The sequence below is a fragment of the Aspergillus chevalieri genome, chromosome 4, assembly GCF_016861735.1.
Source record: "Aspergillus chevalieri M1 DNA, chromosome 4, nearly complete sequence".
In the NCBI taxonomy this organism is placed as follows: Eukaryota; Fungi; Ascomycota; class Eurotiomycetes; order Eurotiales; family Aspergillaceae; genus Aspergillus; species Aspergillus chevalieri.
In genome coordinates this window covers 2,438,980-2,459,684 of record NC_057365.1, presented here as the reverse complement: position 1 = coordinate 2,459,684, position 20,705 = coordinate 2,438,980, and the positions used below count along the sequence as shown (strand labels likewise).

The following is a 20,705-nucleotide window of genomic DNA, read 5'->3' as shown; positions in this document are numbered from 1 at the left end:
CTGTCAGTAGCGACATATCTCAAGAATTCGGAGTAGTATCGGGATGCTGAAACAAAGCGACTCCATACACTCTACTGTATGATCGTCTCCGGAGATGAGGCGCAAGCTCCGCGCTTACATAAGGGCGGTGAGACTGACAGTGTGGGGCTGCGCCACATATAGCGGCAGAAAAGAAAAAAGTTGCGGCGGCCAAGAAAGGAAATTCTCGACCAACACCAATTTTGCACGGAAGAGTTGCTCACTGGCAGGTATTGAAACATGGATGGTAGACCTGCCTATGAGAGGACTCTCAATGAGTCCCGACTCTTTCAACAGCTCCCTAATGAGGTCGTGGAGCTTATTCGCGCGGCTTCGGGGACTCAGTACCTAAACGCGCTTGCGGTTGGCGCATTGAAGCCGCAATGTACAGAAGGATTTTTTGCCCTATACGAACCGATTTTTGTCGACATCGCAGCACGGTGGCTGCAATCCGATATCCCTGTTAACCAAGTCGACGTCCTTTCTGCATTCGCGCGTATCCTACCTTTTGCGCCATACCTCCGATCATTTGCCAGCCAATACACCTCGTCTCGAGCTGGACCTCTATCGAAAGAACTAAAGCTTTTGCAGCTGGACGACACTACCATCCGTACATTACTCCTTTCCGTTTTTCGCCTTCTTTCATTTGACCTCGAAGTATTCTCAAACGCCGTGTCGCCGTCACAAATCCAGACTCTTTTCTGTCGTTCAGACCGTTCGATAAGATACCTCGCCGTACGATGCTTTGCTCTATACATGCATGCAGCAGATGCTGCGACGGAGAAAATGGTTCAGAAACATGTTGGGAATGAGCCAATTGAAGGGGAATGGGAAGGCATTGTGATTGACTACCGCTGCCTGGGGCTGTGGGAGGAACGGCGATGGGAAATGCTGGAAAAGCAGGTCCAATATGCCAGGTCAACCCGGCCGGACGCAGAATGCTTACCACAGGCAGAGGCGCTACGGGAGTTTTTCACTACACGGACAGGGGAAGTCTCCGGTATTTTGATTCCGAAGCTCAACGAGGCACCGGTCCCTCCCTCAGCTATCGTGAGAACACCGACAGCCGTGGGGAACCTACGCAAGATTGCAAGGGCCTTGCTCGACCCTCAACCTCTCTTATTAGTTGGTTTACCGAACTCCGGAAAGACGTCTTTGATAAACGACATTGCTGCAACCATGGGCCAGTCAGAATCTATGGTCACACTCCACTTGAACGAGCAGACTGACGCTAAGAGTCTTCTGGGAATGTACTCGACATCACCTGCAACGGGATCATTTGCTTGGCAACCGGGTGTGCTAACCAAGGCCGCGAGAGAGGGCCGGTGGATCTTGATTGAGGACCTCAATCGCGCTCCATCTGAAGTTATCGGTCTCATTCTCCCAATTATTGAGAAGGGAGAGCTCACTATTGCTAGTAGGAAAGAGCGGATCAAGTGCGCTGATGGATTTAAGATCATTGCGACAATGAAGTCTTCTTATAACATTGCTGGTGAAGAAGTCGCACCGGCTACCACTATTCTTGGGAGCAGACTGTGGCAGCGGGTACAGGTCGATTCTCTTTCCATTGACGAGATTCGGGATGTGATCATGCAGAAGTTCCCTCTGCTTGAGTCTCGTGTACCTGTCATTATGGACGCCTATCAGCGACTTTGCTCCGCGTTCCATGGGAACCTCGCCGTCCGGAGCTCGCAGGGACGGACACCAGGTTTCCGCGATCTCATCAAGCTATGCAGCCGGTTGCATAGACGCTTAGAGCGTCTAGGTGCCAAGACGGGCTACGAACCCACTCCTGAAGGCACTGAAGACGAAATATTCCTAGACACTGTTGACATCTTCCTCAGATACATTCCCGAGAAGTCCATGGAAAGCTCGCTGGCAGCAGTCGTGGCCGAAGCGCTTCAGATGTCTCCTCAGAGAGCAGGTTTTGCCCTTAATGAGCGGACCCCTGCGTACTCGGATCAGGGTAGCAACTTGATACTTGGAAGGGAAAACTGCCGAAAGATGAAGGTTCCAAGTACGTCAGCATCCAAGCTCGCGGCCGCATCTTCCCGATTTGCTTCCACCCGGTCCGCTTTGAAGCTTATGGAACAAGTTGCTGCTTCGGCACAGATGGCTGAACCTACTCTCCTCGTCGGTGAGACGGGTATTGGAAAGACGACAGTTGTCCAGCAGCTCGCGACATTGATGCGACAGAAGCTGACAGTTGTAAACTTATCGCAACAGAGTGAAAGCTCTGATTTGCTGGGTGGTTTCAAACCCGTCAACATCCGTACAATGGCGGTCCCAATGTTGGATGAGTTCACCACACTGTTTGAGTTGACATTCTCGGCAAAGAAGAATCAGAAGTTCTTATCGTCAGTCACCAAAAGTGTTGCGAACGGGAATTGGGCACGCTTGGTGAATCTCTGGCATGAGGCCGTTCGTTTGGCTGAAGCTGTGTTTAATGTAAACCGTGCTCCAGGTGGTGACGAGCAACCAAGCAAGAAGCGCAAGCTGGATTCGCCAAAGTATCAGCTCCTTCGACAGAGATGGGAACGGTTTACGACTCAGCTCGGTGATTTCGAAGCCCAGGTGTCCCAAGGAGATGCCAAGTTTGCCTTTGCTTTCGTCCAAGGAAAGATTGTCCGGGCACTACGGAATGGTGAATGGGTTCTCCTCGATGAAGTCAACTTGGCATCGCCAGATACTCTTGAAAATATTGCCAGTCTTCTCCATCACGGCAGCGAAGGATCGCCTTCTGTTCTGCTTTCCGAAGCTGGTGAGGTTGAGAGGGTGTTCGGCCATCCTGACTTCCGCATTTTCGGTGCCATGAACCCTGCCACAGATGCAGGGAAGCGTGATCTCCCTCCCGGCCTCCGCTCTCGTTTTACCGAATTCTACGTCCACTCGCCCGATAACGACCTTGATGATTTGTTTGCCCTTATCCAGAAATACCTCGGAGACTTGACAATAAGTGATTCGCGGGCTGTGCCGGATCTTGCGCAGCTCTACATGGAGACCAAGAAACTCAGCACCGACAACAAACTTACTGATGGAGCTGGTCAACGTCCACACTTCAGTATCCGTACCCTTGTTCGCGCCCTTATCTATGTCGTCGATCATGCACACATTTACGGGTTGCGCCGCGCAGTCTTTGAGGGATTCTCCATGAGTTTCCTGACCGTGCTGAGCCAAGATTCTGAGCGGCTGCTGATGCCTCTTTTGGAGAAGTACATTTTCAGCAACACCAGAAATGCAAGAGCCCTTCTTGGACAGACGCCGCGGCCCCCGAATGACGGCAACCATTATGTGCAATTCAAACATTATTGGATGCGACAAGGGCATCTGAAACCAGAGCAGCAGCCCCATTACATTATCACTCCCTTTATTGAGAAGAACCTGAAGAACTTGGTCCGAGCCAGTTCGACTCGCCGATTTCCAGTTTTGCTGCAGGGACCGACGTCCGCTGGTAAGACAAGTATGATTGAGTATCTTGCGAAGGTTTCGGGGAACAAGTTTGTCCGTATCAATAACCACGAACACACGGATCTGCAAGAGTATCTTGGATCGTACGTGTCCGGCGAGGACGGGACCCTTCGTTACCAAGAAGGTATCCTGGTAGAAGCGCTCAGACATGGCTACTGGATCGTTCTTGATGAACTTAACCTTGCACCGTCGGACGTTCTGGAGGCTATGAACCGGCTTCTCGATGATAATCGTGAACTCTTTATACCAGAGACCCAAGAGGTCGTTCACCCTCATCCCAACTTCATGCTCTTCGCTACTCAGAATCCCGCTGGTCTTTACGGTGGCAGAAAGGTGCTGTCTCGTGCTTTCCGGAATCGTTTCCTCGAGCTGCACTTCGACGACATCCCGGAGAATGAGCTGGAATTCATTCTCAAGGAACGGTCCCAAATTGCCCCTTCGTTTTGCGCTAGGATCGTGGCTGTCTATCGAAAGCTGTCCTTACTGCGTCAGACAAACCGGCTTTTCGAGCAGAAGAACAGTTTCGCAACCCTTCGTGATCTCTTCCGGTGGGCTCTCCGGCCAGCAGACGACCGTGACCAGCTTGCTGTCAACGGTTTCATGTTACTCGCCGAACGTGTCCGGAACCCGCAGGAGAGAGCGGCCGTCAAAGGTGTGATCGAGGAGGTCATGAGAGTGAAAATCGACGAGGATATTATTTATAGCTCGCGGTATTTGGAGAAGTGCGCTCAAGGCGTGACACAACTCGCGCCGGGCATTGTGTGGACCAAGGCGATGAGGCGACTTTTCGTACTGGTTTCCAAGGCAATTCAGAATAACGAGCCCGTTCTTCTCGTTGGTGAAACTGGATGCGGAAAAACGCAGCTTTGCCAGGCCGTTGCAGAGGTTTATGGGAAGGAGTTGTCCATTGTCAATGCACACGTTAACCTGGAGACAGGAGATCTCATCGGAGCACAGAGACCTGTGCGAAACAGGTCAGCGATTGAAAAGCAGTTATTTAGTGATCTTCGAGCAGTCCTTGGGGAAAGAGCTTCGAAGTCGGCTTCACTTGACGAACTGAAGCACGGTTTCGCAGCATTGAGTGCGGAACAGTTGACCACGTACGATCCTGAAGTTCTCCGGCGAGTCCAGCACAACATTGCCCGGTCTAACGCTTTGTTCGAATGGACCGACGGAAGTCTCATTTCCGCAATGAAATCAGGACAGTTCTTTCTTCTGGATGAAATTTCTCTCGCGGATGACTCGGTGCTGGAACGCCTTAACAGTGTCCTGGAGCCTCAACGGTCGATCCTCCTTGCCGAAAAGGGACCTATTGATTCTATGGTGGTAGCCGATGGCGGGTTCCAGTTCCTCTCGACAATGAACCCTGGTGGTGACTACGGTAAGCGTGAGCTTTCCGCCGCTCTTCGTAACCGTATGACCGAAATTTGGGCTCCGCAGCTGTCCGAAGACGAGGATATCTTGCCAATTCTCCAGAAGAAACTTAATCTGGGCCGGGAGGAAGTTTCCATGGCGATGTTGCATTTTGCTAAATGGTTCAAATCGACGTTTCAGAGTTCCTCCACAACTTCTCTTTCAATCCGTGACCTCCTCGCCTGGGTCGATTTCGTGAACAAATGCCAAACTTCGGATCTCCTGTTCGCAATTGTGCAAGGTGCTGCGATGGTTTTCATCGATACTTTGGGTGCGAATCCTGCCGCGATGCTCGCAATGTCGCTGCATGATTTGGAGGGCAACCGCCAGCGTTGTCTCGACAAGCTGCAAGATCTGTTTGCCGTTGACGCATCTGGTATCTACTGGCAGAAGTCAACCGTTACTGGGAAGGATGGGTATCTGCACATTGGTCCTTTCGATCTCCTTGTTAATGGCGATGCGACGCCAGACCCTGATTTCATCATGGATGCTCCGACCACTATTGCCAACTCAGTCAGGATTGCTCGCGGCCTACAGTCGTCTAAGCCGATCCTTCTCGAAGGTAGCCCAGGTGTTGGTAAAACCACACTTGTTGCCGCTCTGGCCAAGGCGCTCGGAAAGCCTCTCACCAGAATCAACCTTTCCGAGCAGACTGACCTTACGGACCTGTTTGGTTCCGATGTGCCTGTGGAGGGAGGCGATGTTGGCCAATTCACCTGGCGCGATGCTCCTTTCTTACAGGCAATGCAACGCGGCGACTGGGTTCTTCTCGATGAAATGAACTTGGCTTCGCAGTCAGTGCTCGAAGGTCTCAACTCTTGCTTGGATCACCGTCAATTGGTCTACGTTGCAGAACTCGATCAAACTTTTAAGAGACATCCCAACTTTGTTCTGTTTGCTGCGCAAAATCCCCATCACCAAGGTGGTGGACGGAAGGGTCTTCCAGCGTCCTTTGTCAACCGTTTTACTGTTGTGTATGCGGATAGCTTCACCGACACCGATTTGAAGAGAATTTGCGCGAGACTCTTTCCCGGAAGTCCCCAAGTGCAGACTGACAGGCTGGTTGATTTCATCTCATTGCTGAACATTACCATCACTCAGGAGCGCCGACTTGGAGCTGTTGGCGGTCCTTGGGAAGTCAACCTTCGTGATATCCAAAGATGGCTTCAACTGGCAGATCGTGGTGATTTGCAGATCCCAACAAACAATTTCCTCGATGTTATAATCGCCCAGAGGTTCCGGAGCCCGGAAGATCGAGAGATGGTATCCAAACTATACAAGCGGATTTTCACCGATGCGCCGACAAACGCCAAAAGCTACTACCACAACCTGACGCCCGAATACATGCAGGTCGGTCTCGGAACCATGAGGAGAGATCCTCTTGTGCAGCGGACGCCTGAACCCCAGATGAAGGTCCTTCCTACAGACTTGTCCATCCTCGAGTCGCTTATGCTTTGCATAGAGCAGTCATGGCCGAGTATCCTGGTTGGATCCACTGGCTGTGGAAAAACGACACTGATCAGGAAGGTTGCTGCCGTGAACGGTGCTCAACTGGTAGAGTTGGCATTGAGCGCTGACACCGATACGATGGATTTGATTGGTGGGTTTGAGCAGATTGACCACAACCGGGAGGTCTCTTCCCTTATGCAGGAGATTGCGCGGTTCATTCAGCAGAACACAATCTCCGCCTATTCATCGGACGGAATTTCAGACTCATTCCTGCCTTTCCTCGAGCTTCATGAGATGATCCAAAGCTCTGATGTCTCTCTGGAAGCGCTATGCTCCACTCTTTCAACCTTGCTCAAGTCCTACCAGGATCCAACACTCCAACAATTCCTCTCACGCGCCCAGGGTTTGTTCAATCTCTCGAGGAATTCGGACAAGATGAAGGTTGGCTTCGAATGGACTGAGGGTGTCTTGACCCAAGCCGTTCAGAATGGGCACTGGGTTGTTCTAGACAATGCCAACCTGTGCAATCCGTCCGTTCTCGACAGGTTGAACTCTCTCACTGAACCGAACGGAACCCTCATTCTGAACGAACAGCGTACGGAGGATGGATCTGCCCGCATCATCACACCGCATCCGAACTTCAGACTCTTCTTGACAATGGACCCTCGTCACGGCGAGTTGTCCCGTGCCATGCGGAACCGATGTGTTGAGATCTGCTTCTTGCCTCAAGAGACTGACGATTACAGGTCCACGCTTGGACCTGCCTACACCTGTGAGTCATTCTTGTACCGTCTCCGGACTGCGTGGAACTTCGACTCCCAACCAGGTGATGAGAAGCTGGCCGGAAAGTCGTATGAACTACGTCTTGACCATCTTTCTGCTCGGGATCTGGCCTACTTGCAGCGCTCAGAGGGTTCTTTGCCATGGAATTCGGAGCCGTTCACATCAATACTCCGCCGCTACCTGTCGCTGGTACACGACAATGCTGCCTGGAAGCCACTGGACCAACTCAAGGCGCAAGTGGTTTTGGGAGGTGCTCCTCTCGCCATCCAGGGGGAGTCACAACCATTGCACCCTCTTGTAAATGAGCCACTGGCTTTGATCTCGGGATCGAAGGCGCCTCTTCCTTGGCTCACTTTGTTAGCCCGCCTTCAAGAGTGTAAGCTTGACCTTTACTACCTGAAGCAAGGTTTGCAACTGGCAGACGAGTCTGGGAAGCTTCTCAAGCCGAGTGAAATGACTCCATTGGAGCGTTCTCTCGCATCGAGACGAATACCCTCGTTGATGAAGGATGCAACGCAACCTGTTGGATTTTTCCTTTCCGACTGTGGCCAGGCATTGTATGATTTCATCCAGCGGCTGGATCACCAAGTCTTCCAAGTTCCAACCGTAGCATCTGTCCTCCGAGCCGTTGTCGATTTCTGCGCCGACATTTTCAAGGTTAGTGAAGTCAAGCAAGTGGATGAGGGAGAGTTCCAGATCTATCTCCAAATTGGAAGGGAGCTGTATGCCGCTCTCTTCAACTCTTCGCCCTTCTTTCAGCCTTTGGCGGTTTCTTTGTCGCAATACCTCAGTCGTTTCCAGGCTGGGTGGGCTTTGACGACAGGTCTCAGTATGCAGAAGATCTGGGACGCTTGGAGGCCTGCAACCCCTGCAACCCAAAGTCAGTTGGATCTAGTCATGCAACTGGAGGCCGTGGCCCACGAATTCGGGAAACTCGCTACCAAGACCCGCCTTGAATTGTCACAGTTGAGTCACGTGCGGAACTCGCTCATCGACGCACAACGGGCTGTCCTCATAGACGGTGCCGATGGAGAGCTGCTTGTCGAGGTAAGTTTGGTTGATACTTAATCCTGCGATAATAGTGGACTGGAAAACTAAAAATATGCAGAGTCTCAAGCAGACAGTCACGGAGCTAACAAGCGCCGTACGCCACACCGATTCCTCCCAGTACCCGTATTTTGCGGGCGATTTTGAGGCGTTGTGCCAATACCATGATGTTTCTTTGGATAAGAAGGAAGCGGACACCGTTGTCGGGTCTATTATGCCCCTCCTCGCTGGCCGCCCCGCGAGACCTGTTGATGCCTCGAACCTTCAGAGTGAGATCCCAGGTATTCTGCATAAGTTGGCACAATTATCTGGGTCTGGCGACTCGACAACACTCGCGCCTGCAATAGCCGGCACTGCTTCCCTGTCTTTGCTCGAGAAGGCCGTGTTCGTTGACACTACCAGCTTGGGTCAAATGGAGTTCCTAGAGGCAGAAAAGCAGGCACTGTCCAAGTCTGTTGCGTTGACTAGTAATGAAATCGCCATGGACCAGGTGAAGGTTCTCAGACAGGCATTAGCAAAAATAGCTCTCGAATCTGTCAGTCTCCACAGGGAATTATTCGAGCCGCAGTCCCTTGAGTACATACTTACGGTTCTGCGGACTATTGAGAAGCAAGGCTCGTACAATGACTGGCAGCCTTCGAATTGTCGCCTCGAGAAGAGCCTGCAAGATGACCATTACTTCAAGGCATTTGCGGAACGAGCGCTCCCTGGCCTCGTTTCGACCCTTGTGGCTGGTGCGCAGAACCAAGAGGACAATATCCGGAATGCTGGAGTAGCAACTATTGAACTAGCAACGATCCTACTGCGTCTTTATGTGCCCGACAAACCTTTCGACCCCTCGCTCGGCCTGGTCGTCCAGCGCAAGCGACATGCTCAGCGTGTATCCGAGCTTACCACCAAGTCTAAGGCTATCTCTTCATTTGAAGTCGGCTTTACCGGACAGAGCTCGAACATGCGCTACGAGATCTTGCAAGGCGAACTACGGGATCTAGGAGCAGCCCCGCCGCCTTCGTCTGTCATTCGACCACAGAATTCTTCCATCAGCCTCTTGCAAGGCGAATTCTCTAACCTCATTACCTCCGTGCTCGACAGGCGCCCAGAGACTATGGTCACGAATGGCGATTTTATGAAGACCCAAGAAGTGAAGCTCCTCCGCGATAACGTTCAGCAGTTAAGCCGTCGTCTAAGCACCCACTACCGGTCTTACGATGACATCGCGACGCCTATTGTTCGTTTGCTCCAGGTTTTGGATCTTGGAATGTTCCTGGCTTCAAGCCAGTCTGGCGAGGTCCAGATACTGAAGGCAGTCAGTGAAATCACGCCGTTCCTCGGTGGTGTCATCCACCCGGAGTCGACTTTAGATGGCGCAAGACCGTCACCAAGCTCAAACCGTGTACTCGATATTAGGTTCCACGAGCTGTCATCCCTGGGAGTCGCGGCAAATGCAGACTCTACGGTTCTTCAAGGACAAAAGGGAAGGGATGCTCTGCGTCGGATTTTCGAGCAGTTCCACTTCTTGTGGAAGACAAAACTTCGTGAAGACCAAGAGGAACAAGCGCAAAAGACCAACCTGTATCGATACCGTGGTTCTTGGGAGGACGAAGAGCAAGTGGACGAAAGCGAGTTGCGTGAGATGTTCCCCACATATGACAGTGACGCTGTGGAAGAAGGCAAGGAACCGAACCGTTTCGACCCCAAGGCTATCTCTGACCGGCTCGCTACGCTTCATGCGAAGCTCTTTGAGCCCAACGACACGGAACGAACGCTGTCGACCTTCGTCAAGGAATCCGCTCGTCTCCTGGGAACTCTTTGGTCAGAAAGCAAGACCGCGATCTCGCCGATCCACCCAAAGGAACATCTCCCCGGTGTGCTGTTACTGCTTGACGATATGACTAGTGGAGAACCGCAGAAGTACAACTTCTACACGGACTCGAACCTCACAGAAGCCCGGAAACTCATTGCCTTGACAGTCTCTGTGCAGTCGCGTTTCATTCAACTCCAGACCGCATGGCCTGATCACGCGGTGCTTCAGGACGTCATCATGTACTGCAAGGAAATCTTCCAGTTCAAGCACTCTGAGCCTGTTGCCAAGTTCCTTACCAAGGTCGAGAAGCTTCACGGACTTGTCCATGAATGGCAGCTTGTAGCCAGCCGAGAATATTCCGCCGCCCCGCTCTACGATGAACTGACAAGTACGATCATCAACTGGCGGCGTCTCGAGCTGTCGACGTGGGCAAAGCTTCTAGACATTGAGAAGGAGAAGTGCGACAAAGACGTGAGTTCCTGGTGGTTCGTCGCGTACGAAGCGATCATCGCAGCTCCACTGCAAATGGCAGAATCTGGCGAGGCGGACATGGGTGGTCACATCCAGGAGGTCATCGCAACCCTTGAACAATTCTTCCTCTCGACAACCTTGGGACAATACAGCGAGCGTCTACGTCTCGTTGATAACTTCCGATCTTTGCTACTGCTCTACGTTCAAGACTATCCGTCCCTGGGCCAGCTTGTTTCCGGCCTCCAAAACTTTATCGAGCACTACAAGCCATTCGAACCTCTCGTCAACAAACTCCTGGTTGAGAAACGCGCTGGTCTCGAGAAGGACATCAAGGAGCAAATCCAACTGGCTAGCTGGAAGGACACTAACATCATTGCCCTCAGGGAGAGTGCCAAGCGTTCCCACCACAAATTGTTCAAGCTTGTTCGGAAGTTTCGCGAAGTCCTTGCACTTCCTGTCCAATCGACCCTTGAGCAGGGAATGTCTGAGTACGATGAGGAGCCTAACGTTACTCCTGCTCGCACTGACTCTCTGCCTACGGCTGTTATTCCGGAAGCGCTGGACATGTGCCAGAAAGACAGCGCGCTGTGGCTTAACCGGGCACCCCGGTTCAAGAATACGGATACCACAGTCAACAACATGACGCAGCTGTACTCTTCCATGCCTTCTGAGTTCGACATCTCCGAGGACATTGGCAGCTTCGTTGGTGCCGTCATTGGTGGCATCAATGATTTCAGGTCCCAGACGCCGAAGATGCTGACAGAAGACAACAAGGAGGATGTTCAGCACCTCAAGGTCCAGAAGCGTCGTTTTTTCGCCGATACTCTACGCCAAATTCTCGAGATGGGTATCAAGCGCAACGCAAGCACCAGCTTGCTCGAAACGCAGGCCTCTTCTGCTCAGGTCCTTGCTACGATTGCTACCCTCGACGTTAGCCCCATGTCGTCGCATTTGATCCAGAATGCCAACTCCTACTTCCACAGGTTTTTGGATCTGTTGCCTCGTACTCGCCAAGCATCGCGACAATACTCTGAGGAGCTCAGCAATGTTGAAGCGTCGAGAAGTATGGGTTCTATCGAGCACCTCCTCTTTACCATTCGGAAGCAGAGAGGTGTCATCTCTCCTGCGCTCTCGAACTTGAGCTCCTTCAAGTCTACTATCGCGAAAATGTCTAATCTGTGGCAGTCTGGTCTCACGTCCCTCTCTACGTCGCCACGATCTCCAGTTGAAGGTCAAGATCTGCTGAAGATTGCCGCGTGGCTGACTCCTATTCTTGGAATGGCTGCGGAAATCGTCGATGTACACTCCAGGTTCTCTGGAATCGATGCAGCAGTCATCTCCAAGGGTCTGCGAACATGGAAAGCCACATCCGACCACCTGCACAAGTCTCTGGTCAACCTTCCTGAGCTTCCATCCGGTGTTTCCTCGCAGCAGCATCAGGCCGTTGTCGAGGAGTCATGGTCCTCACTCAATCAACTGACCACCGACCTCGCGAAATGGACTTCCGAGCGCCCTGACCTGTCCTTCGCACTGGACCAGATAGCTCCCTGGATCAAGACGAAGACGGACTCGACCATGCAGCAGAACGGAACGGTGGCGTTGACAGTCCAAGACTTCGATGCCAGCCTCCTCACTGCTGTTGACAAGATACTCGTCGGTCTCCAGAAGTTGAAGGAGGTGCCAACCGCACTCACCTCCGAAGGCACCTTGGCACGCAGTGACGAGTTCTTCAGTCGTACTATCAAGGCCGTCCGCTTGTCTGAAGTCAGCTCATCTCTGGAATCTGTTCTGGACAAGTTGCACTCCGGTGCCGATATCCCCTACGCATCCGCATTGATCGCAAGTGTCTTGCCAATTACGAACAAGTACTACCTCATCTGCGAAGACCTGATCGACCGCTTCATCTCCGTCCATCGCGAGACATGCAAGATGTCCTACGTACTCGCCAAGTCCTTTACGACAATTGCGTCTGAAGGATTCTGCCAACCAGCCGAGGCGTCTACCGGCGAGGAGAGTAAATCTGGCCAGCTGGAAAGTGGTACAGGTCTTGGTGATGGTGAAGGTGCGGAGGATATTAGCAAGGATGTTGGTGACGATGAGGATCTTTCTGAGCTTGCGCAGCAACAGAATGAGGAAGCGAAGGAGAATCAAGAGGACTCTGGGGATGCAGTGAATATGGATCAGGAGGAAATGCAGGGAGAGTCGGGTGAGCATAAGGAAGGGGAAGAGGATGAGGAGAAGGATGAAGATGGCGAGGAAGGAGAGGATGACATTGATGAGGAAGTTGGCAGTGTCAACGACCTCGATACCGATGCGCTTGATGAGAAAATGTGGGATGGTGAGCATGATGAGCAGCAGAAGGAAACTGAGACGCAAGAGGGCAAAGGTGCCACGGAATCGGACGAACAGACTGCAGCGGATAAGGAGCAGGAGAAGAAGGACCAAGAACAAGGTGAAAAGAGCAAGGAAGGGGAAGAAGAGGAAGACGAGGAAGACGAGGAGGAAGAAGCTCCGGATGACGAGGGCGAGGCTGTTGGACGTGAAGATATGGATGTCACTGATCCACATGCGAAGGAGGAAGAAGCGCTTGATCTCCCCGAGGAAATGCAACTCGATGGAGAAGATCAGGGCGGTGAAGATGAAGGTGAAGATGATGATGGGATGGATGAGCTTTCCGACGTGGGTGCGGCACCCGAGGAGGAACAAACTGAGCAGCAAGCGGAAAACGCCGAAGACGCCGCCGACATGGACCAAACAGCAGAGGAGCAAGGAGAAGGTGAAGGCGAGAACGAGGAAGAGAAGCCCGAGGATGCTGAAGCCAACGAAGCCGAAGGTGACGACGAGGCCAATGCCCCCGGCGAGGACGAGGAACAACCAGAAGAAACCGACTTCCTCGCCCAACCCAACGAGAACGAAGCCGCAGGAGAGAACGTTGCTCCTAGCGAAGCTGTTAATGGAGGTATCGGCGCCGATCAAGACCAGAACCAAGAGAAGGGTGCGTCCGGCGACGCGCAACAAGAGGATGGCGCGGCGGATCCTGCAAACACCGAGCAGCAGACCGGTGCTGCCCAGGACGGCGAAGACAGCAAGCGAAGCCGCGATGCGGGTGGTGCGGACAATGACACGAAATCCGAGAAGCCTGAGATGCAGGCGTTCAAGAAGATGGGTGACATCCTGGAGCAATGGCACCGTCGTCAAAAGGAGATCATGGAGTCGTCGAAGCAGGAAGACGAAGCTGAACAAAAGCTGCCTGAGGATACCGACATGGCAGACGCTGACTTTGAACACCTCGCGGACCAAGACGACGTCGCTGACACGCAAGCCCTCGGCCAAGCTAGCGAAGAACAGGCAAAGGCTCTCGACCAGAACAAAGGTGTCGAGTCTGATGTCAAGCCGACTGAGGAGACTCTGCCCGATGTGTCGAATGACCAACAAGAGGATCTCCCTGAGAACAAGCTTGATGACGAGATGCAGGTAGACAATGACGCAGCTCCCACGGAACGAGAAGGCGCAGGTGCCATGATTCCTGGTAACGCTCAGACTCAGGAACGGACAACGGAGTCCCTTGGCCAACAAGACCTCAACGAGGAGCTGGACGAGGTGGACTCCCATCTCGCTGCCATCCACCTATCCTCCACCCTGCCACCACTCACACCCCGGGACGAAGCCCAACGCCTCTGGTCGCACTACGAATCAGCCACAAACGACCTCTCTCTCTCGCTCACCGAGCAACTCCGCCTCATCCTCGCCCCAACCCTCGCAACAAAGCTCCGCGGCGACTTCCGCACCGGGAAACGTCTCAACATCAAACGCATCATCCCCTACATTGCCTCCCAGTACAAGCGTGACAAGATCTGGATGCGCCGCTCCATCCCATCCAAGCGCAACTACCAAATCATGCTCGCCGTCGACGACAGCAAGTCAATGCTAGAAAGCGGCAGCGGCCAACTCGCCTTCGAAACCCTCGCCCTCGTCGCAAAGTCTCTCAGCATGCTTGAAGCTGGTGACCTTTGTGTTCTAGGCTTCGGTAGTGAGGATCACGTCCGCGTTGCGCATGAATTTGGTAAACCGTTCTCCTCGAGTGCGGGCACGGAGGTCTTCCAGCACTTCAGCTACCAGCAAACCGGCACGAACGTGCGCAAGCTCATCGCGGACTCCATCGCACTCTTCCGGGAGGCGCGCTGGAAGCAATCCCCTGGTTCCGGCAGCACTGACCTATGGCAACTGGAACTGGTCATTTCGGACGGTATCTGTGAGGACCACGATACCATCCGTCGCCTTGTGCGCCAGGCTCAGGAGGAGCGAATCATGGTTGTCTTTATCATCGTGGATGCTGTCAAGGGAAGCTCGATCTTGGATCTCAGCCAGGCGAGCTTCGAGCCAGATGTTGAGAGTGGTACTGGGGAGATGAAGCTGAAGATGAAGAGGTATCTGGAAGGTTTCCCGTTCCCGTATTATTTGGTTGTGCGTGATGTGAGAGAGCTGCCTGCCGTTTTGGCAACGGCGTTGAAGCAGTGGTTTGCTGAGGTTGTTGATGTTTCTTCTTAAAAGCATTTGCATGGTTGTTTGGGTTTGAAAGGGTTACGGAAAAGTTTTTTTTTTTTTTGTTTCTGCTGTGTAAATAGGCATCTGAAAGCAATGTACATGATTTGTTCGATGTGAAATGATATTATCTATGGTTAGCTGCGTCCCAGATTGTAGGTGTTATATAGTAGCTTGATCGTTCGTAAGTCATTAGATGTCTATATTGTACAAAATCACCAAAGGTATACGATGCAACTTGACATAAAGCCGAGCCATCACCATCCATACTTTGACCCAGCCTCTTTCTTGTTCCTCCGTCCCGTCGCAAAGCTTTCTTCCAAAGCTTCCCGCTGATTGCTGGCAGCGTTTACCAACTGCTGCAACGTGTGCTTTCCTGGCGCGATTGCCCGGACAGGATTGTGCTGAGCTGCGGCAAGATCTGTGGTCTGCGCCATTTCCTGGTTGGCAACATATTCTGCGTCTGTGTTAAAATTGAGGACCCGGGCATTAGACGTGTCTGCATGACGTCCGAATAAATGGCGTCGTTGGGCACGGGAAAGATTGAGGTCATTTGCGATGTTGTCAAGGGTTTGGGGTTGTTGCGTTGCTGCGGCTGAGGCAGCCGGTGTAGTAGTGGCTTCAGATTCTAGTGAGGGGCCTGCTACAGGTGCATCGGGCGTTGTGTTATAGACCAGCGGTTGGTAACTCGTGCTCTGAGCAGGGCCGCTCAAGGGAGCTGTTGCAGACGAGTCTTCGGAGGAAATGGAGAAAAGGCTGACTTTGGGTTTTGGCGCAGGTGGTGGAGGGGTTTGTTGCGCCGGAGATTGCTGTTGCTGCTTTGGTTGTGGAGCTGGCTTCGGTTCAACGGCAGCAGGCAAAGAAGGTGCAGGGGTCTTGGGGAGCTTTTTCTTCTGATTCCGTCCCACAGAAAGCGGTTTGAACATCATCGCATTGCCCTTTAGTTTTACCTCCCCTTCCGGCTTCTGTGGAGGCTTAGTTTCTGAAGCACCTCCTGCTTCAACGGGATCCTCAGCCTGTAGACTTCCCGCCTTGGGAATATCCTCCTCATCGCCCTCCAGAGCCTGATTATGCCGCAGCTCCGCATCAGCCGAGCGATCGAACCCCGGAGTGGCACCCGTCTTTAAGCTGAACACCTTCCGGGCAGGCCCAGCAGGCTTCTTATCCTTATCCGCCGTGACAGTCTTCCGCTTCGGAGCCGGTAGCATCGCGTTGAATCCCAAAAAAGCTCCTCCGCCTCCCCCTATCCTGGGTTTCTTCCGCGCGGGACCGTCTTCGCCTCCCTGGTCGCCCTCTGCGGTGTCTGGTTTGATTTCCGGTAAAGCAACGCGAATCTTGCGAGGGTTGCTGCGGTCAACAATGGACGAGAAGTTTGCGCCGGAGGGTTGTTTGGGAGCATTGTTGGCGGGTGCGAGTGCAGGCACAGGGGCAGCTTTTTTCTGTTGGGGTTGGGTCACATTTTCTTGCTCGGAATCTGAGGCTTCTGAGTCGGAATAATTGACGAGAGCCATTGTGTGAGTGAGTTGGGGGTGTTTGTACTTCAAATGATGGAATTCGAAGATGAGGTCTGGACCCGGGCGGTGACGGCGTTTTGCCACGGTATTTCTGTCATCTATACTATTTCTGATTCGCTAGTGTATAGATAGCATTACGCTTCTTTAGGGTGAATGATTGCATGAATATCACATTAATTAGAAGTTGACCGTAACAGAAGGGGAAAAAATTAGCGTGATCACTACCAGTAATTCGCCAAACCTAGTTCATCTGCCAAACTCAACCCCCAAAAGTATGCACGGAGGAACCGCCTGGAATACGCACTATTAGCGGTAACATCAACTTTCATGCCATGCATACCGCTGAGGTCCAAGTCCCTGTCCTCCAGGTTACCAGAGCGCCCATGAGTGCGAATACACAAGCGGTGGTGCAGTGCCCTCTGTCTTCTTTCTCAGGGCATCCGCAACCTCGCACGCAACAACCCCCACGACCAACACAGTCCTGTCGCAGAAATTTGAAAGGGTATCGATCTGGATCCTTTCTGCATGGCTGACCGTTCGCCATCTCTTTTTTCCCGTCGCCGACTACAAGCCTCAACAACTACGCATTACCAATCAACTATTACAACATCTATATATACACTATGGATCAATCTACCAGAAAAAGACGACGAACAGCAAATCCGCCTCGACTGGATCAGCCGCTCAACACCGTTCTTCCTCGGTGCTTTTGGCGTACTCTTTTTCGACGGTTTCATGGGAGTCCAGTTCCTTATGTACGCATCCAAGGATGATGAATCAGTAGTGGAAGATGTCTTGAAAGCTCGCTTCAGCATTGCAACAGACATACCCCCTTCCAGTTCCCAGAGTCTCTGCGTGCGAGCTTCGGAGTTCTTCTTTAAATCATCGAGTACTTTTTCATGCGCCTTAAGCAGACATTTGGTCGCTTTGTCGTCATCCGATTCCTGGGCCAGCGTCTTCCGTAAAGTTTTGGCCTCCTGGAGATGGGCTCGTCTCTACAGTGCCCAGTGGGCTTCGATCTTCGCCTCCGTGTTTCGCTGAGATCACCTAAGATCGTGAATGATCATTGCCTTTTCATTGAATGGTCTTCCTGACAGTAAGGTCCGTCGAAGTTCTCGGACGTCTTGGGTTTTATGCAGGTGCTAGTACCACTGCTCTAGCGTCCGGGTGTCAAATATGGACTTGAGTACATCGAACATTATTGCCAACGGATCTGTTTCCTTTCCGGTTGTAGTTGTTCTGTGTCGAAAGAGGGTATTTAGACATCCATTCATCCACTGGCCACTCTGGTCAAATGAATTTTAGCCTATTCCGTACATTTGATGCCTGGCGCCGTACGGGCCCTGCGATGATGTTGTTCTACAGACGTCAATTTCTCAGTCATCTCATGAAAAAGCGTGTCTTCTTGTTCTCTAAGTGCATTCGAATGCACACCATAGTATGCAAAATAAACTACTCAGGGATAGGATTTGATTGCGAGATTTGTCTGTACATGGTACACTATCAACTGAATTGGGCCTTGACAAGCGGAGCAGTGCGAAATGAGAGAATCGCAGTTACCTCTAATGGTTGGCACTACGAGATTCACCGAGTTCCTGCTGCTGGCATGGAAACCGACTGCAGACCTGTCCGGTACACTTCCGAAATGAATCTGGTGAGCCCGAGCTATAGCGAGCGAGTCATAGCATTCCGACATGCAGATCGCTCAGCATTGATCAAGCGTCCAGATTTCTAGATCTTTCGGAAATGAGTTTAGTGGAGAGTTGTTGCTGCTCTTGGGCAAAGCTCGATGGCCATCGGCAAATCCCGCAAATCACATCCTCTCGATCTCCCCGACCTTGACCCCGATGCTGGGTCTGCTTACTTGTGGAACTACATGTGGATAAGTATTGCCGCACTGCAAGCCAGGCTGCGACTGTTAAGGGTTGAAAAGCATTAGTACCCCCATAGAGGGAAACTGAAGTGGTGGGACAGCAGTCCCTGAAGACCGCCAAATGTGGGTAGGCTTCCCGATTCGGAAATTATACTTATTTCGTGGCGAATTCCGGCCATCCGGGATGTATACGATAATGCCCCATCAGCCAGCCACGTTTGCTCTCGCTCGTTCCTGACAATTCATACTGGTACGGAGCAAGCACAGAGTACTTGGACGCAGAATCTTCACCAAATAGACTCTGTTAGTCTGGATGGAAGGCCCAGTGGTTCCTGCCCACCAAGGCCAACGCCGAACTCTGATCGCTGGTACGGAGCCACCCGGTAAAATTAACTTGCAGATTCCAATCATCTGAACCGAACAATCGGATATACACTTCCGTATTGTTCGTTGCCAAAACCTCCAATGGCCCAATTTGGAATGTTGAGGTCCACTGCTAAGAAATGAGGGCTCCATGGCAGTCGCATTGATTGAAACCGGTTTATGACTAAAAAACATTCGCTTTCCTCAGCATATAAAAGCCACCATCTCTTTATGCTCTAATGTTTTTCTTCAAATCAATCATCCTTCATTCCTCTCGAGGTCCTACTCCAGTCATTCTTTTCTCGTTCTTACTCAAGTCACTCTCTGCCCTATCAAGATGAAGGCTGCTATCATCACCGCCCTCGCCGTTATGGCCTCCTCGGCTGCTGCTGCCCCTGCCGGTAGCCTGCCCATTGGCGAGGTCACCAAGGCCCTTAACCTCGGACCTTCTTCCGCTTCCCCCTCCGCTTCCTCCTCCACTACTCCCGTCGCTTCGGCTTCCTCTATTCCCTCCTCTTCTGTCTCCGGTGGCCGCATCGTCCAGGATGTCAGCAAGCCTGTCAACCAGATCCTGTCTGTCACTGGCCCCAACGCCAAGCAGCTGCTCATAGAGCTTAGCCCTGAAGTTGCCGGCCTCCTCTCTGGCCTCGGTTTGGGCGCTCTCGGTGGCCCAGTTGGTTCCATCGTCGCCTCCGCCGCCAACGTTGGTGACCTTGTCAAGGACCTCGGCCCCAAGGTCGAGGGTCTCCTCACTGTTGTCGACAAGGACCTCGGTGCTTTGTTGATCCAGCTCTCCCCCGAAGTCGCTGGTCTCGTTTCCGGCCTTGGTCTTCCCAACGTCGGCGTCCCCGTCGGCAGCGTCGTCTCTACCCTTGGTGAGAACCTCAAGCGCTCCAACGGCAAGCTTGTCGAGGACCTTGCCCCTCAGGTCCAGGACGTCCTTGAGGTCACCGGCCCCAACGCTGAGCGTCTCCTCGTTCAGCTCAGCCCCTCTGTTGCCTCGCTCCTTACTGGCCTTGGTCTTCCCAGCGTTGGCACTCCCGTCGGTGAGATCGTCAAGAAGGCTGGTTCCGTTGGTGAGCTTGTTAAGGACCTCGGTGCTCCCGTCAACAACCTTTTGACTGTTGTCGGTCAGGATGGCGGTGCTCTCCTTATCCAGCTCTCTCCTAGCGTTGCTAGCCTCCTCACTGGTCTTGGTTTGCCCGGTGTTGGCAGCTCCGTTGGTGCTGTTGTTGCCACTCTCGGCAAGAACCTGTAAACAGCATCAGCTATACTTCTACGCCGTGTAGTCCAAAATCTCTCAGACGCCACTACTTGACATGCCATCAACGACGGATACAAGCTCGGGAATATATAGTTATATATATATATATATTTTCTGTTCTCCGGGATAGATTTTTTCGTGTACAATATATTTCATCTACTGTCTAATGCTGCATCATACTAGGACAGTTCCCCTATACTCCTAAAACTCGATAGTCTTTTATTTCGCTTTTGTCTGTCTCTTATTTTTCGCTTTCTGGATTTATTTGGTCGCGAGTCGCTTCCGTACTTCTCTTGTAGTTTCCTGACTTGTTCTGTCGCGACTCTCCCACTATCTGTGGACCCTCCTCATGACCCCTTGGTGGAGCAGATGTTCACCGTCCTTCTGAACCTGGCCACCCTCTTCTGCGGCGGCAAGTACCCTGAATCGGTGTAGGAAAATACGTATATCCTTTTACTGCTTCCTATTCGCCCAAGGCGATCTCCTGATCGAACAATAGAACAACATCCCAATCAACTGATATGATGAACATCAAAACCTCATAAAAGCCTTCTCTCAGGAATTCTTTACGACGCTCAAAATATATACTAGAATTTAAGTTGGCAGTATGGGTATCTAAGCGACTGTAATCACAATGTCCCCTCTATATCTTCACACCCCGGTCTATGATCAAGGCCATCAATTTCGCATGCACAT

At 52.2% G+C, this 20,705-nt stretch overlaps 3 protein-coding genes across 3 annotated transcripts; 2 read left to right on the top strand and 1 right to left on the bottom strand.

The window, feature by feature from the left end:
• Nucleotides 1-258: 258 nt before the first annotated feature.
• On the top strand, nt 259-15,001 carry ACHE_40886A (AAA family ATPase midasin; the record flags this gene model as incomplete). Its single annotated transcript, XM_043279135.1, has 2 exons — nt 259-8,178; nt 8,240-15,001. 2 exons carry the CDS (start codon nt 259-261, stop codon nt 14,999-15,001), a joined length of 14,682 nt encoding a protein of 4,893 aa, XP_043136844.1.
• Nucleotides 15,002-15,252: 251 nt separating this feature from the next.
• Nucleotides 15,253-16,506, bottom strand: ACHE_40885S (PRCC domain-containing protein; the record flags this gene model as incomplete). The annotated part of the gene is made up of 1 exon (XM_043279134.1): nt 15,253-16,506. One exon carries the CDS (start codon nt 16,504-16,506, stop codon nt 15,253-15,255), a length of 1,254 nt encoding a protein of 417 aa, XP_043136843.1.
• A 2,576-nt stretch (nt 16,507-19,082) lies between these two features.
• ACHE_40884A (uncharacterized protein) lies at nt 19,083-20,003 on the top strand (the record flags this gene model as incomplete). Its single annotated transcript, XM_043279133.1, has 1 exon — nt 19,083-20,003. One exon carries the CDS (start codon nt 19,083-19,085, stop codon nt 20,001-20,003), a length of 921 nt encoding a protein of 306 aa, XP_043136842.1.
• Between the last annotated feature and the right edge of the window lie 702 nt (nt 20,004-20,705).